Consider the following 16400-nt stretch of genomic DNA (forward strand, 5'->3'; position numbering starts at 1 on the left):
CAATTTAATAACAATATATAGTAATGCCTCCATTATAATAGAAATATATAGTGATACCTCCAGTATAATAGAAATATATAGTAATGCCTCCAGTATAATAGAAATATATAGTGATACCTCCAGTATAATAGAAATATATAGTAATGCCCCAATTTAATAACAATATATAGTAATGCCTCCATTATAATAGAAATATATAGTAATGCCTCCAGTATAATAGAAATATATAGTAATGCCTCCAGTATAATAGAAATATATAGTACTACCTCCAGTATAATAGAAATATATAGTAATACCTCCAGTATAATAGAAATATATAGTGATGCCTCCAGTATAATAGAAATATATAGTAATGCCTCCAGTATAATAGAAATATATAGTGATACCTCCAGTATAATAGAAATATATAGTGATACCTCCAGTATAATAGAAATATATAGTGATACCTCCAGTATAATAGAAATATATAGTGATACCTCCAGTATAATAGAAATATATAGTGATACCTCCAGTATAATAGAAATATATAGTGATGCCTCCAGTATAATAGAAATATATAGTAATGCCTCCAGTATAATAGAAATATATAGTGATAACTCCAGTATAATATAAATATATAGTAATGCCTCCAGTATAATAACAATATATAGTAATACCTCCAGTATAATAGAAATATATAGTAATACCTCCAGTATAATAGAAATATATAGTAATACCTCCAGTATAATAGAAATATATAGTGATACCTCCAGTATAATAGAAATATATAGTGATACCTCCAGTGTAATAGAAATATATAGTGATACCTCCAGTATAATAGAAATATATAGTGATACCTCTAGTATAATATAAATATATAGTAATGCCTCCAGTATAATATAAATATATAGTAATACCTCCAGTATAATAGAAATATATAGTACCACCTCCAGTATAATAGAAATATATAGTGATACCTCCAGTATAATAGAAATATATAGTGATACCTCCAGTATAATAGAAATATATAGTGATACCTCCAGTGTAATAGAAATATATAGTGATGCCTCCAGTATAATAGAAATATATAGTGATAACTCCAGTATAATATAAATATATAGTAATGCCTCCAGTATAATAACAATATATAGTAATACCTCCAGTATAATAGAAATATATAGTAATACCTCCAGTATAATAGAAATATATAGTAATACCTCCAGTATAATAGAAATATATAGTAATACCTCCAGTATAATAGAAATATATAGTGATACCTCCAGTATAATAGAAATATATAGTGATACCTCCAGTATAATAGAAATATATAGTGATACCTCCAGTATAATAGAAATATATAGTGATACCTCTAGTATAATAGAAATATATAGTAATACCTCCAGTATAATAGAAATATATAGTGATACCTCCAGTATAATAGAAATATATAGTAATACCTCCAGTATAATAGAAATATATAGTGATACCTCCAGTATAATAGAAATATATAGTGATACCTCCAGTATAATAGAAATATATAGTACCACCTCCAGTATAATAGAAATATATAGTGATACCTCCAGTATAATAGAAATATATAGTAATACCTCCAGTATAATAGAAATATATAGTGATACCTCCAGTATAATAGAAATATATAGTAATACCTCCAGTATAATAGAAATATATAGTAATACCTCCAGTATAATAGAAATATATAGTAATACCTCCAGTATAATAGAAATATATAGTGATACCTCCAGTATAATAGAAATATATAGTGATATCTCCAGTATAATAGAAATATATAGTAATACCTCCAGTATAATAGAAATATATAGTAATGCCTCCAGTATAATAGAAATATATAGTGATACCTCCAGTATAATAGAAATATATAGTAATGCCTACAGTATAATAGAAATATATAGTAATACCTCCAGTATAATAGAAATATATAGTAATGCCTCCAGTATAATAGAAATATATAGTGATACCTCCAGTATAATAGAAATATATAGTGATGCCTCCAGTATAATAGAAATATATAGTAATGCCTCCAGTATAATAGAAATATATAGTGATACCTCCAGTATAATAGAAATATATAGTAATACCTCCAGTATAATAGAAATATATAGTAATACCTCCAGTATAATAGAAATATATAGTAATACCTCCAGTATAATAGAAATATATAGTAATACCTCCAGTATAATAGAAATATATAGTAATACCTCCAGTATAATAGAAATATATAGTGATACCTCCAGTATAATAGAAATATATAGTGATACCTCCAGTATAATAGAAATATATAGTAATACCTCCAGTATAATAGAAATATATAGTGATACCTCCAGTATAATAGAAATATATAGTGATACCTCCAGTATAATAACAATATATAGTAATGCCTCCAGTATAACAGGAAAATACAGCCACTGTCGCACTCCCAGTAACCCTGACAAAGTGGGAGGAGCCGTCATGCTGCCAAGCACCATGAGCTTGTTGTTTTGTGGCACATTATAATTGTGGCAATGGCAAAGTGTGTGACAGGTGGTACCTGCTGCCAAATTCTTAAGGGTACTCCGTACCCGAGCGTACCTGCATACTTGCACCGCTGCCCTATACTACATAAACGGGATAGAACCATAGAATGTTCCACTAGTGCTTTAGTTTCTGTGCCGTACAATAAATCACTAAGTAAAAGAAGAGAAGATAGAGAGATCGGAATTAGATGGAGAGAAAGAAAGATTACGTGCAGTTTATGATTAACTGGAAGGCGACATCACCAAAGAGAGGGAGAGATAATAGGATAAAGACTTACCAGGGTGTGATTCAGGGAGTTGTCTGCAGCGCAGGCAGTGAAATAACCTTCAGCATCTGCAAACTGATAAGGAAACTCAGACTTAAGACTATGAAACCATCAGTGGAATAGGCGCATGCGATTTCCAGGGTAATGCTGTAATGTCATGCTCAACAGGCAGCAAGAAGGAATATTTGCAGAACACAGGGATCATTTCCATTAAGATGCAAAGGCGACCACACGTATACATGCATGTCTGTACAACCATGTTTGACATTACCAATCTCACTGCTCTATTCTGAGGTTTCAGAAGCATAACCCCACCGTTAGGGGCTGGATTGTAACATGTGACTACAGAAGTTTATTTTGCAGTTGACAAATTGTGTAGGACATTTACATTAGAGAAGGCACAGCTGAAGGCAACAGACCATAGCATTAGGAATAAATGTAGTTGGAAGGTGCAAATTTGCACCTTGGAAAAACCCAATAAACTGCAAGCTTAACAGTAAATCACTGTGTACTACATGCGGCAGTAGGCGGTATAGTCACAGCAGGAAAAAGCAGGTTTGCCTCGCAACGTGGTTTGTCCAAGTTGCACCCTTTGTGGTATATTAAATTGACAGCAAATTTCCCCCCCCCCCCCCCCCACGGCGCGGGGTTCTTCCTATACAATAGGCTGTGAGAAATCCAGCCGTGGTCATATCACTGGGAAGTAACGAGGCTTAATTCTTGCAGCTTCAGGGCAGGTGCAAAGTTGGGAAAGATCCCTATTTTAAAAAGGTAAAAATGTCAGAACTTTCTCCCGAACACTTTGGACATCTAGGCAATTGGAAGTTTTCAATTAGCTTAATTGCTCCAATAATTGCATGCTATTACTGGGGTGAAAAAAATAACCTCAAATTACTCAAAAATTAACTTTTTCGTTAGTTTATGCTCCGCAAATGTAATGACAGTATTTAAACAAAAAAATAAGAATTTACTTACCGATAATTCTATTTCTCGGAGTCCGTAGTGGATGCTGGGGTTCCTGAAAGGACCATGGGGGAAGCGGCTCCGCAGGAGACAGGGCACAAAAAGTAAAGCTTTAGGATCAGGTGGTGTGCACTGGCTCCTCCCCCTATGACCCTCCTCCAAGCCTCAGTTAGGATACTGTGCCCGGACGAGCGTACACAATAAGGAAGGATTTTGAATCCCGGGTAAGACTCATACCAGCCACACCAATCACACTGTACAACCTGTGATCTGAACCCAGTTAACAGTATGATAACAGCGGAGCCTCTGAAAAGATGGCTCACAACAATAATAACCCGATTTTTGTAACTATGTACAAGTATTGCAGATAATCCGCACTTGGGATGGGCGCCCAGCATCCACTACGGACTCCGAGAAATAGAATTATCGGTAAGTAAATTCTTATTTTCTCTATCGTCCTAGTGGATGCTGGGGTTCCTGAAAGGACCATGGGGATAATACCAAAGCTCCCAAACGGGCGGGAGAGTGCGGATGACTCTGCAGCACCGAATGAGAGAACTCCAGGTCCTCCTTAGCCAGGGTATCAAATTTGTAGGATTTTACCAACGTGTTTGCCCCTGACTAAATAGCCGCTCGGCAAAGTTGTAAAGCCGAGAGCCCTCGGGCAGCCGCCCAAGATAAGCCCACCTTCCTTGTGGAATGGGCATTTACATATTTTGGCTGTGGCAGGCCTGCCACAGAATGTGCAAGCTGAATTGTATTACACATCCAACTAGCAATAGTCTGCTTAGAAGCAAGAGCACCCAGTTTGTTGGGTGCATACAGGATAACAGCAAGTCAGTTTTCCTGACTCCAGCCGTCCTGGAACCTATATTTACAGGGCCCTGACAACATCTAGCAACCTGGAGTCCTCCAAGTCCCTAGTAGGCGCAAGGCACCAAAATAAGCTGGTTCAGGTGAAACACTGACACCACCTTAGGGAGAGAACTGGGGACGAGTCCGCAGCTCTGCCCTGTCCAAATGGACAACCAGATATGGGCTTTTTTGAGAAAAAAACCACCAATTTGACACTCGCCTGGTCCAGGCCAGGGCCAAGAGCATGGTCACTTTTCATGTGAGATGCTTCAAATCCACAGATTTGACTGGTTTTAAACCAATGTGATTTGAGGAATCCCAGAACTACATTGAGATCCCACAGTGCCACTGGAGGCACAAAAGGGGGTTGTATATGCAATACTCCCTTGACAAACTTCTGGACTTCAGGAACTGAAGCCACTTCTTTCTGGAAGAAAATCGACAGGGCCGAAATTTGAACCTTAATGGACCCCAATTTGAGGCCCATAGACACTCCTGTTTGCAGGAAATGCAGGAATCGACCGAGTTGAAATTTCTTCGTGGGGCCTTTCTGGCCTCACACCACGCAACATATTTTTGCCACATGTGGTGATAATGTTGTGCGGTCACCTCCTTTCTGGCTTTGACCAGGGTAGGAATGACCTCTTCCGGAATGCCTTTTTCCCTTAGGATCCGGCGTTCCACCGCCATGCCGTCAAACGCAGCTGCGGTAAGTCTTGGAACAGACATGGTACTTGCTGAAACAAGTCCCTTCTTAGCGGCAGAGGCCATAAGTCCTCTGTGAGCATCTCTTGAAGTTTCGGGTACCAAGTCCTTCTTGGCCAATCCGGAGCCATGAGTATAGTTCTTACTCCTCTACGTCTTATAAGTCTCAGTACCTTAGGTATGAGAAGCAGAGGATGGAACACATACACCGACTGGTACATCCATGGTGTTACCAGAACGTCCACAGCTATTGCCTGAGGGTCTCTTAACCTGGCGCAATACTTGTCCCGTTTTTTGTTCAGACGGGACGCCATCATGTCCACCTTTGGTATTTCCCAACGGTTTACAATCATGTGGAAAACTTCCCGATGAAGTTTCCACTCTGCCGGGTGGAGGTCGTGCCTGCTGAGGAAGTCTGCTTCCCAGTTTCCATTCCCGGAATGAAACACTGCTGACAGTGCTATCACATGATTTTCCGCCCAGCGAAAAGTCCTTGCAGTTTTTGCCATTGCCCTCCTGCTTCTTGTGCCGCCCTGTCTATTTACGTGGGCGACTGCCGTGATGTTTTTCCCACTGGATCAATACCGGCTGACCTTGAAGCAGAGGTCTTGCTAAGCTTAGAGTATTATAAATTTACCCTTAGCTCCAGTATATTTATGTGGAGAAAAGTCTCCAGACTTGATCACACTCCCTGGAAATTTTTTCCTTGTGTGACTGCTCCCCAGCCTCTCGGGCTGGCCTCCGTGGTCACCAGCATCCAATCCTGAATGCCGAATCTGCGGCCCTCTAGAAGATGAGCACTCTGTAACCACCACAGGAGAGACACCCTTGTCCTTGGATATAGGGTTATCCGCTGATGCATCTGAAGATGCGATCCGGACCATTTGTCCAGCAGATCCCACTGAAAAATTCTTGCGTGAAATCTGCCGAATGGAATTGCTTCGTAGGAAGTCACCATCTTTACCAGGACCCTTGTGCAATGATGCACTGATTTTAGGAGGTTCCTGACTAGCTCGGATAACTCCCTGGCTTTCTCTTCCGGGAGAAACACCTTTTTCTGGACTGTGTCCAGAATCATCCCTAGGCACAGCAGACTTGTCGTCGGGATCAGCTGCGATTTTGGAATATTTAGAATCCACCCGTGCTGTTGTAGCAGTATCCGAGATAGTGCTACTCCGACCTCCAACTGTTCCCTGGACTTTGCCCTTATCAGGAGATCGTCCAAGTAAGGGATAATTAAGACGCCTTTTCTTCGAAGAAGAGTCATCATTTCGGCCATTACCTTGGTAAAGACCCGGGGTGCCGTGGACAATCCAAACGGCAGCGTCTGAAACTGATAGTGACAGTTCTGTACCACGAACCTGAGGTACCCTTAGTGAGAAGGGCAAATTTTGGACATGGAGGTAAGCATCCCTGATGTTTCGGGACACTATATAGTCCCCTTCTTCCTGGTTCGTTATCACTGCTCTGAGTGACTCCATCTTGATTTGAACCTTTGTAAGTGTTCAAATTTTTTTAGATTTAGAATAGGTCTCACCTAGCCTTCTGGCTTCAGTACCACAATATAATGTGGAATAATACCCCTTTTCTTGTTGTAGGAGGGGTAATTTGATTATCACCTGCTGGGAATACAGCTTGTGAATTGTTTCCCATACTGCCTCCTTGTCGGAGGGAGACCTTGGTAAACCAGACTTCAGGAGCCTGCGAAGGGGAAACGTCTCGACATTCCAATCTGTACCCCTGGGATACTACATGTAGGATCCAGGGGTCCTGTACGGTCCCAGCGTCATGCTGAGAGCTTGGCAGAAGCGGTGGAACGCTTCTGTTCCTGGGAATGGGCTGCCTGCTGCAGTCTTCTTCCCTTTCCTCTATCCCTGGGCAGATATGACTCTTATAGGGACGAAAGGACTGAGGCTGAAAAGACGGTGTCTTTTTCTGCAGAGATGTGACTTAGGGTAAAAACGGTGGATTTTCCAGCAGTTGCCGTGGCCACCAGGTCCGATGGACCGACCCCAAATAACTCCTCTTCCTTTATACGGCAATACACCTTTGTGCCGTTTGGAATCTGCATCACCTGACCACTGTCGTGTCCATAAACATCTTCTGGCAGATATGGACATCGCACTTACTCTTGATGCCAGAGTGCAAATATCCCTCTGTGCATCTCGCATATATAGAAAATGCATCCTTTAAATGCTCTATAGTCAATAAAATACTGTCCCTGTCAAGGGTATCAATATTTTTAGTCAGGGAATCCGACCAAGCCACCCCAGCTCTGCACATCCAGGCTGAGGCGATCGCTGGTCGCAGTATAACACCAGTATGTGTGTATATACTTTTTATGATATTTTCCAGCCTCCTGTCAGCTGGCTCCTTGAGGACGGCCCTTCTATAGACGGTACCGCCACTTGTTTTGATAAGCGTGTGAGCGCCTTATCCACCCTAAGGGGTGTTTCCCAACGCGCCCTAACTTCTGGCGGGAAAGGGTATACCGCCCATAATTTTCTATCGGGGGGAACCCACGCATCATCACACACTTCATTTAATTTATCTGATTCAGGAAAAACTACGGTAGTTTTTTCACATCCCACATAATACCCTCTTTTGTGGTACTTGTAGTATCAGAAATATGTAACACCTCCTTCATTGCCCTTAACGTGTGGCCCTAATAAGGAATACGTTTGTTTATTCACCGTCAACACTGGATTCAGTGTCCGTGTCTGTGTCGACCGACTAAAGTAAACGGGCGTTTTAAAACCCCTGACGGTGTTTCTGAGACGTCTGGACCGGTACTAATTGTTTGTCGGCCGTCTCATGTCGTCAACCGACCTTGCAGCGTGTTGACATTATCACGTAATTCCCTAAATAAGCCATCCATTCCGGTGTCGACTCCCTAGAGAGTGACATCACCATTACAGGCAATTGCTCCGCCTCCTCACCAACATCGTCCTCATACATGTCGACACAGACGTACCGACACACAGCACACACACAGGGAATGCTCTGATAGAGGACAGGACCCACTAGCCCTTTGGAGAGACAGAGGGAGAGTTTGCCAGCACACACCAAAAACGCTATAATTATATAGGGACAACCTTATATAAGTGTTTTCCCTTATAGCATCTTTTATATATTTCTAACGCCAAATTAGTGCCCCCCCTCTCTGTTTTAACCCTGTTTCTGTAGTGCAGTGCAGGGGAGAGCCTGGGAGCCTTCCCTCCAGCCTTTCTGTGAGGGAAAATGGCGCTGTGTGCTGAGGAGATAGGCCCCGCCCCTTTTTCGGCGGGCTCGTCTCCCGCTCTTTAATGGATTCTGGCAGGGGTTAAATATCTCCATATAGCCCCCGGAGGCTATATGTGAGGTATTTTTAGCCAAAAAAGGTTTTCATTTGCCTCCCAGGGCGCCCCCCTCCCAGCGCCCTGCACCCTCAGTGACTGCCGTGTGAAGTGTGCTGAGAGGAAATGGCGCACAGCTGCAGAGCTGTGCGCTACCTTAAGAAGACTGAGGAGTCTTCTGCCGCCGATTCTGGACCTCTTCTCGTTTCAGCATCTGCAAGGGGGCCGGCGGCGAGGCTCCGGTGACCATCCAGGCTGTACCTGTGATCGTCCCTCTGGAGCTAATGTCCAGTAGCCAAAGAAGCCAATCCATCCTGCACGCAGGTGAGTTCACTTCTTCTCCCCTAAGTCCCTCGTTGCAGTGATCCTGTTGCCAGCAGGACTCACTGTAAAATAAAAAACCTAAGCTAAACTTTTCTAAGCAGCTCTTTAGGAGAGCCACCTAGATTGCACCCTTCTCGGCCGGGCACAAAAATCTAACTGAGGCTTGGAGGAGGGTCATAGGGGGAGGAGCCAGTGCACACCACCTGATCCTAAAGCTTTACTTTTTGTGCCCTGTCTCCTGCGGAGCCGCTTCCCCCATGGTCCTTTCAGGAACCCCAGCATCCACTAGGACGATAGAGAAAAAGATCAGCTCTTCATCATTTTCTCTAAACATTTTTTAGAAGTGGCTTCAAAATTACCCCAAAATTACCCTTATTTCACTTTATTCCATTTTTTTTTTTTAACAAAAAAGTTTGCTTTATATCATTTTTTTTAACCATTTAAAGCATTTTTAAATATAAAATTATTTTTCTTTGGGACAGTAATGAACATCATTACTGTAACCCAAATTTTTGGGTTATAGGCTGTAATATTGAATGTATTTATTTATTTTAATTCCCCATGGGTTTTGCAAAAAACAAAAAAAATGTAAATATTTTTTTCTCTCCAATGAACAGTGCGTCAACCGGGAATGTGCATACCCGCAATAATAAGAAAATTGTCGCGATAGTCACGTTTAATTTTGCTGTGTAAAGTGGGCAGCCAATTGAATGTGGCCCTTTAGCTTCATTTGCTCCTGATTCTAAAAGAGGCTTGATGTGGTCCAAGAGGATGTGATATGGAGAGATTAAAATGAAAATTGTATCTGACAATACATTTATATCACTTTGAGAGCTTCACCGCGAGGGTAGAGAAACGTATGAGATTCTAGAAGATCATCACTGTCACACTTATTCGGTACTAGTGTTCATTAGCACCCTGCACCTTTCAAAACATGTGCAGTTCCTCTTTCCTGCCTGGGGTGTCGCTCTCTGCTCTGGTGCTTCTCAGCACATTCTGGCCTGCGTTTTAGTACCGAGATACAGAGCAGAGTGTTCTGAGAAGCACCAGAGCAGAGTGTTCTGAGAAGCACCAGAGCAGAGAGCGACACCGCAGGCAGGAAAGAGTAACTGCACATGTTTTGAAAGGTGCAGGGTGCTAGAATGAACACTACGGTCCAAAGTACAACTTCAGGGATACATGCAAGTGAAAGCAAAGACATTTTATATATTCTGATAATGATCATAGATTTACTGTATCAGAGCAAGCAAAGCGTATAGGGCATTATAACAGTTGTAATACAGGTGTAATAGCAACAATGTCTTTTCACAAGAGCTCGCACTTTATGAACAAGGGGGAACAGACACAGAAACGTATTGAGGGAGCCTAGATGTTACAGGTCAGCTTATAGGATAAACAGAAAGAGGAGTCTCATAAGGACAGGACAAATCATAACTACTTAAACACAATCGACACTCCTCTATGCCCTACAGGGACACATGCGACACTCCCACAAGATGATAGAGTGACACAATGGAGAGAGATAAAATGACAGCCAATCAGCTCCTGACATTTTTCAAACATAGCTTGCAACATGGCAGCTAGGAGCTGATTGGCTGTTACTTTATCTCTCCACTTTATCATTCTCCAAGGCTAAGTATACCTTCCCTCTAGATAGAAAACAAGAGCACAAGAAGATTACTTCAATGAGCTGCAAGTCAGTGCAGTGTGCTGCCGATCCGATGGCGTGGAAGTGCCACAAGGACACCGCAACTGGCCTACCTTGCGACCCGATCGCACCACACACCCATATTTGCTGAATGTCAGCACAACACACGGTTTTTCTAAAACAGACAATTATGTTTATCATTTCTCTATTGCATTCTAGAAAATTATAGAAACTGATTGGTTGCTATGGGAAACACCCCCACTAGTCTGTTTTAGAAGCTTTGATAAATCTACCCCATGGAGTGTTGGGAATTGTGGCAGGGGGGATCCTGACCGCTGGCTACTCCCGTGTGTTCCATGCTTCAGATCGCTCGTTCTACCTCACCCCACAGAAGCGAGCAGGCTCTGATGATGCTGGCTGAGCTCAAGGACTTTCTCAGCTTTCTCATTACTAATTCAAATAATAATAATAATAATAATAAAACATTTTGCAATATGAGTCTTTTTGCACAATAATGGCCAAAATTATGGGCTTAGCCACCACTTCAGAGTAGCCTCATAGTCTTGTAAGACACCCCAAAAAAGAGCCCAGCCAGAACCACCCCAAGGCATTACACTAGTGAGGAAAGTGAAGTGTGTGAGAACGTTACATGGACAAGAACAGATACTGCATGGGTTAGTGTTGCAGGCGTGAAAAAAAAATGTGTGAAAATTGTTATATATATATATATATATATATATATATATATATATAAAACAAACAAACAATAAAAGTTCTAAAGTAAGTATATTGTGATGCCCTGGAACAGCCCAGCCAAAGCAACTCAGGGGGACCCACGCCCCACAACTCACCCCACAACTGACATATAAACTTTTTAGGTCTTACATTCATTGTGCCTTATGTATTTATATGTTGACTTGAAGGTCTTGAGACCACCTTCATCCTAGATTAGCATCCCTCCCCCACCTGTCATAAGGCCTGTGATAACGCGCCGTAAATCGTTCTCATGTGCCAGAATCACGTTTTGCTCAGGTGCCCGTAACAGTCATAGCGTCCACTTGTGGATGGACGGTTCCTGACGATAGACACTTGTCATAATGCAGTGATCTACTCCCCCTCCATATGTACCTACAGTAACTATCTCCTATAAAATAGCAATATACGTCATAACATAGAAAGGGCAGATGTACCGAATCTATCTTCACAGAGAATACAACAAGCTAACAATTTCCTACAGGAGACCTGGGGCTGCGGGCTTACTGCAATTTAGCCATGCGGCCTTCTAATAATTGGCTGGATGGGCCTAAAGCATATGCAGGACTGCAGACAGTGAAATATATCATGCTGGGCAGTTATATGCTGGTCACTGGTTAGTAACATACAGTATAACATGCAAACAATCTGCTTTCCAGCAAACTGCGTCCTACAGATATTTCTCACCAGCTTTCTGGTACTGCAAGCAGAGCTGTTCCTCTATTTTACAGGTAAACCTGGCACTCCCTGTCACATCTAATGGTCACCACTGTCTGCTAATGACAGGAACAGACCTGCAATCTGTATACTGCTAGCACTGCTAAGCACCGGGGGAACAGACATAGCGGCTGCGGTTATAAATATGTGGCGGATTCCCACACGATGACATCAGAATAAAACTTACCAGAGTTGTGTGTCTACCGCGCAGGCGTTTACTACACTGCTGTCTCCACGGTCGCCATACAGCAAAACCCAGGAGATACAACACAAACATGGAGGTTTTCGCGAATGTGCTAAAGAAAGGTTTGTTGAATTCCTGGAATATGTACTGGGAAGAAAAGAAAAGAAAAAAAAAAAAAAAACACGAAAATGTTATGGTATAACAATATGCAGAAATATAATTATTTATACTTAACAATTTTCATTTCCAGTTAAAACTCTGTTCTCCGCCACTACTGCGGATCTAAGGGGGATGTGAAGTCAGCCACAGGGGTGATTCGTAGTCTAACCAGGGGATCTCCCCGACCTAAAGACATTTAGCAGTCCATTTTCCTGAAATGCTAGGAAGTCACAGTCTGAGAAGACAAGGAAACAACACATACGTACAGTCGGAAATACATGGCTAGTCAGACACGTACGTACAGTCGGAAATACGTGGCTAGTCAGACACGTACGTACAGGCGGAAATACGTGGCTAGTCAGACACGTACGTACAGTCGGAAATACGTGGCTAGTCAGACATGTACATACAGTCGGAAATACGTGGCTAGTGAGACACGTACGTTCAGTTGGAAATACATGGCTAGTCAGACACGAACATTCAGTAAGACAGTACAAGTGTGGCTGGTCAGACAGTACAAGTGTGGCTGGTCAGACAGTACAAGTGTGGCTGGTCAGACAATACAAGTGTGGCTGGTCAGACAGTACAAGTGTGGCTGGTCAGACAGTACAAGTGTGGCTGGTCAGACAGTACAAGTGTGCTGGTCAGACAGTACAAGTGTGGCTGGTCAGACAGTACAAGTGTGGCTGGTCAGACAGTACAAGTGTGGCTGGTCAGACAGTACAAGTGTGGCTGGTCAGACAGTACAAGTGTGGCTGGTCAGACAGTACAAGTGTGGCTGGTCAGACAGTACAAGTGTGGCTGGTCAGACAGTACAAGTGTGGCTGGTCAGACAGTACAGGAGAGCACGTGGCTAGTCAGACAGTACAGGAGAGCACGTGGCTAGTCAGACAGTACAGGAGAGCACGTGGTTGGTCAGACAGTACAGGAGAGCACGTGGTTGGTCAGACAGTACAGGAGAGCACGTGGTTGGTCAGACAGTACAGGAGAGCACGTGGCTAGTCAGACAGTACAGGAGAGCACGTGGCTAGTCAGACAGTACAGGAGAGCACGTGGCTAGTCAGACAGTACAGGAGAGCACGTGGCTAATCAGACAGTACAGGAGAGCACGTGGCTGGTCAGACAGTACAGGAGAGCACGTGGTTGGTCAGACAGTACAGGAGAGCACGTGGTTGGTCAGACAGTACAGGAGAGCACGTGGTTGGTCAGACAGTACAGGAGAGCAGTACAGGAGAGCACGTGGCTAGTCAGACAGTACAGGAGAGCACGTGGCTAGTCAGACAGTACAGCAGAGCACGTGGCTAGTCAGACAGTACAGCAGAGCACGTGGCTAGTCAGACAGTACAGGAGAGCACGTGGCTAGTCAGACAGTACAGGAGAGCACGTGGCTAGTCAGACAGTACAGGAGAGCACGTGGCTAGTCAGACAGTACAGGAGAGCACGTGGCTAGTCAGACAGTACAGGAGAGCACGTGGCTAGTCAGACAGTACAGGAGAGCACGTGGCTAGTCAGACAGTACAGCAGAGCACGTGGCTAGTCAGACAGTACAGGAGAGCACGTGGCTAGTCAGACAGTACAGGAGAGCACGTGGCTAGTCAGACAGTACAGGAGAGCACGTGGCTAGTCAGACAGTACAGGAGAGCACGTGGCTAGTCAGACAGTACAGGAGAGCACGTGGCTAGTCAGACAGTACAGGAGAGCACGTGGCTAGTCAGACAGTACAGGAGAGCACGTGGCTAGTCAGACAGTACAGGAGAGCACGTGGCTAGTCAGACAGTACAGGAGAGCACGTGGCTAGTCAGACAGTACAGGAGAGCACGTGGCTAGTCAGACAGTACAGGAGAGCACGTGGCTAGTCAGACAGTACAGGAGAGCACGTGGCTAGTCAGACAGTACAGGAGAGCACGTGGCTAGTCCTACAGTACAGGAGAGCACGTGGCTAGTCAGACAGTACAGGAGAGCACGTGGCTAGTCAGACAGTACAGGAGAGCACGTGGCTAGTCAGACAGTACAGGAGAGCACGTGGCTAGTCCTACAGTACAGGAGAGCACGTGGCTAGTCCTACAGTACAGGAGAGCACGTGGTTGGTCAGACTGTACAGGAGAGCACGTGGCTAGTCATACAGTACAGGAGAGCACGTGGCTAGTCAGACAGTACAGGAGAGCAGGTGGCTAGTCAGACAGTACAGGAGAGCAGGTGGCTAGTCAGACAGTACAGGAGAGCACGTGGCTAGTCAGACAGTACAGGAGAGCACGTGGCTAGTCAGACAGTACAGGAGAGCACGTGGCTAGTCAGACAGTACAGGAGAGCACGTGGCTAGTCAGACAGTACAGGAGAGCACGTGGCTAGTCAGACAGTACAGGAGAGCACGTGGCTAGTCAGACAGTACAGGAGAGCACGTGGCTAGTCAGACAGTACAAGAGAGCACGTGGTTGGTCATACAGTGGCTGGAGAGCAATATCTTCTTTGTATTTTTCCTATAATTTATAATAATAGTGAAAACTCTGGCGTATACTGGAGTATGACAGGAGAGGCTCTGAGTCACCTGACCGCACGTCACTGGCAGGCAGTACATTAGCATTGGACAATACAGTAGCAGTCTCAGGTGGATGGACGTCAGGTATAACTTGTGACCAGGAGTGAAAAGCCCTTCAGGACAGCACTGCATGATAATTACTGTACTACACATAATACTTTCTACTTTTATTGTTATAGGCAGAGTAACGGTCCAATCATACCTTAAGTAAACACAGCGAGGTGACATTACTATAGGACTGTGAGGCGTTGTACCAGGTCCTATGTAAGGGTGTTTGTGGTTACTATAGGGCTGTGAGGCGTTGTACCAGGTCCTATGTGAGGGTGTTTGTGGTTACTATAGGACTGTGAGGCGTTGTACCAGGTCCTATGTAAGGGTGTTTGTGGTTACTATAGGACTGTGAGGCGTTGTACCAGGTCCTATGTGAGGGTGTTTGTGGTTACTATAGGGCTGTGAGGCGTTGTACCAGGTCCTATGTAAGGGTGTTTGTGGTTACTATAGGACTGTGAGGCGTTGTACCAGGTCCTATGTGAGGGTGTTTGTGGTTACTATAGGGCTGTGAGGCGTTGTACCAGGTCCTATGTGAGGGTGTTTGTGGTTACTATAGGACTGTGAGGCGTTGTACCAGGTCCTATGTGAGGATATTTGTGGTTACTATAGGACTGTGAGGCGTTGTACCAGGTCCTATGTGAGGGTGTTTGTGGTTACTATAGGGCTGTGAGGCGTTGTACCAGGTCCTATGTGAGGGTGTTTGTGGTTACTATAGGACTGTGAGGCGTTGTACCAGGTCCTATGTGAGGATATTTGTGGTTACTATAGGACTGTGAGGCGTTGTACCAGGTCCTATGTGAGGATATTTGTGGTTACTATAGGACTGTGAGGCGTTGTACCAGGTCCTATGTGAGGATATTTGTGGTTACTATAGGACTGTGAGGCGTTGTACCAGGTCCTATGTGAGGATATTTGTGGTTACTATAGGACTGTGAGGCGTTGTACCAGGTCCTATGTGAGGATATTTGTGGTTACTATAGGACTGTGAGGCGTTGTACCAGGTCCTATGTGAGGGTGTTTGTGGTTACTATAGGGCTGTGAGGCGTTGTACCAGGTCCTATGTGAGGATATTTGTGGTTACTATAGGACTGTGAGGCGTTGTACCAGGTCCTATGTGAGGATATTTGTGGTTACTATAGGACTGTGAGGCGTTGTACCAGGTCCTATGTGAGGATATTTGTGGTTACTATAGGACTGTGAGGCGTTGTACCAGGTCCTATGTGAGGATATTTGTGGTTACTATAGGACTGTGAGGCGTTGTACCAGGTCCTATGTGAGGGTGTTTGTGGTTACTATAGGACTGTGAGGCGTTGTACCAGGTCCTATGTGAGGGTGTTTGTGGCTCATTTTAGCCTGTGGCACAAGATGCGGAT

General features: G+C 43.8%; 1 protein-coding gene across 4 annotated transcripts in view; it reads right to left on the reverse strand.

The window, feature by feature from the left end:
• The window catches only part of SLC35F5 (solute carrier family 35 member F5), a 125095-nt gene that overhangs the window by 91112 nt on the left and 17583 nt on the right, over nucleotides 1-16400 (reverse strand). For 3 of the 4 annotated variants that reach the window (XM_063932885.1, XM_063932884.1, XM_063932886.1), the window contains 2 exons: nucleotides 12285-12428; nucleotides 2810-2872 (listed from right to left, as the gene is read on the reverse strand). In XM_063932885.1, coding sequence (XP_063788955.1) covers nucleotides 2810-2872; nucleotides 12285-12428 — 207 coding nt within the window. The remainder of the gene's footprint in view (nucleotides 1-2809; nucleotides 2873-12284; nucleotides 12429-16400) is intronic. The other variant, XM_063932887.1, reaches the window with a different exon arrangement.

Source organism: Pseudophryne corroboree, chromosome 7 (genome assembly GCF_028390025.1).
Source record: "Pseudophryne corroboree isolate aPseCor3 chromosome 7, aPseCor3.hap2, whole genome shotgun sequence".
In the NCBI taxonomy this organism is placed as follows: Eukaryota; Metazoa; Chordata; class Amphibia; order Anura; family Myobatrachidae; genus Pseudophryne; species Pseudophryne corroboree.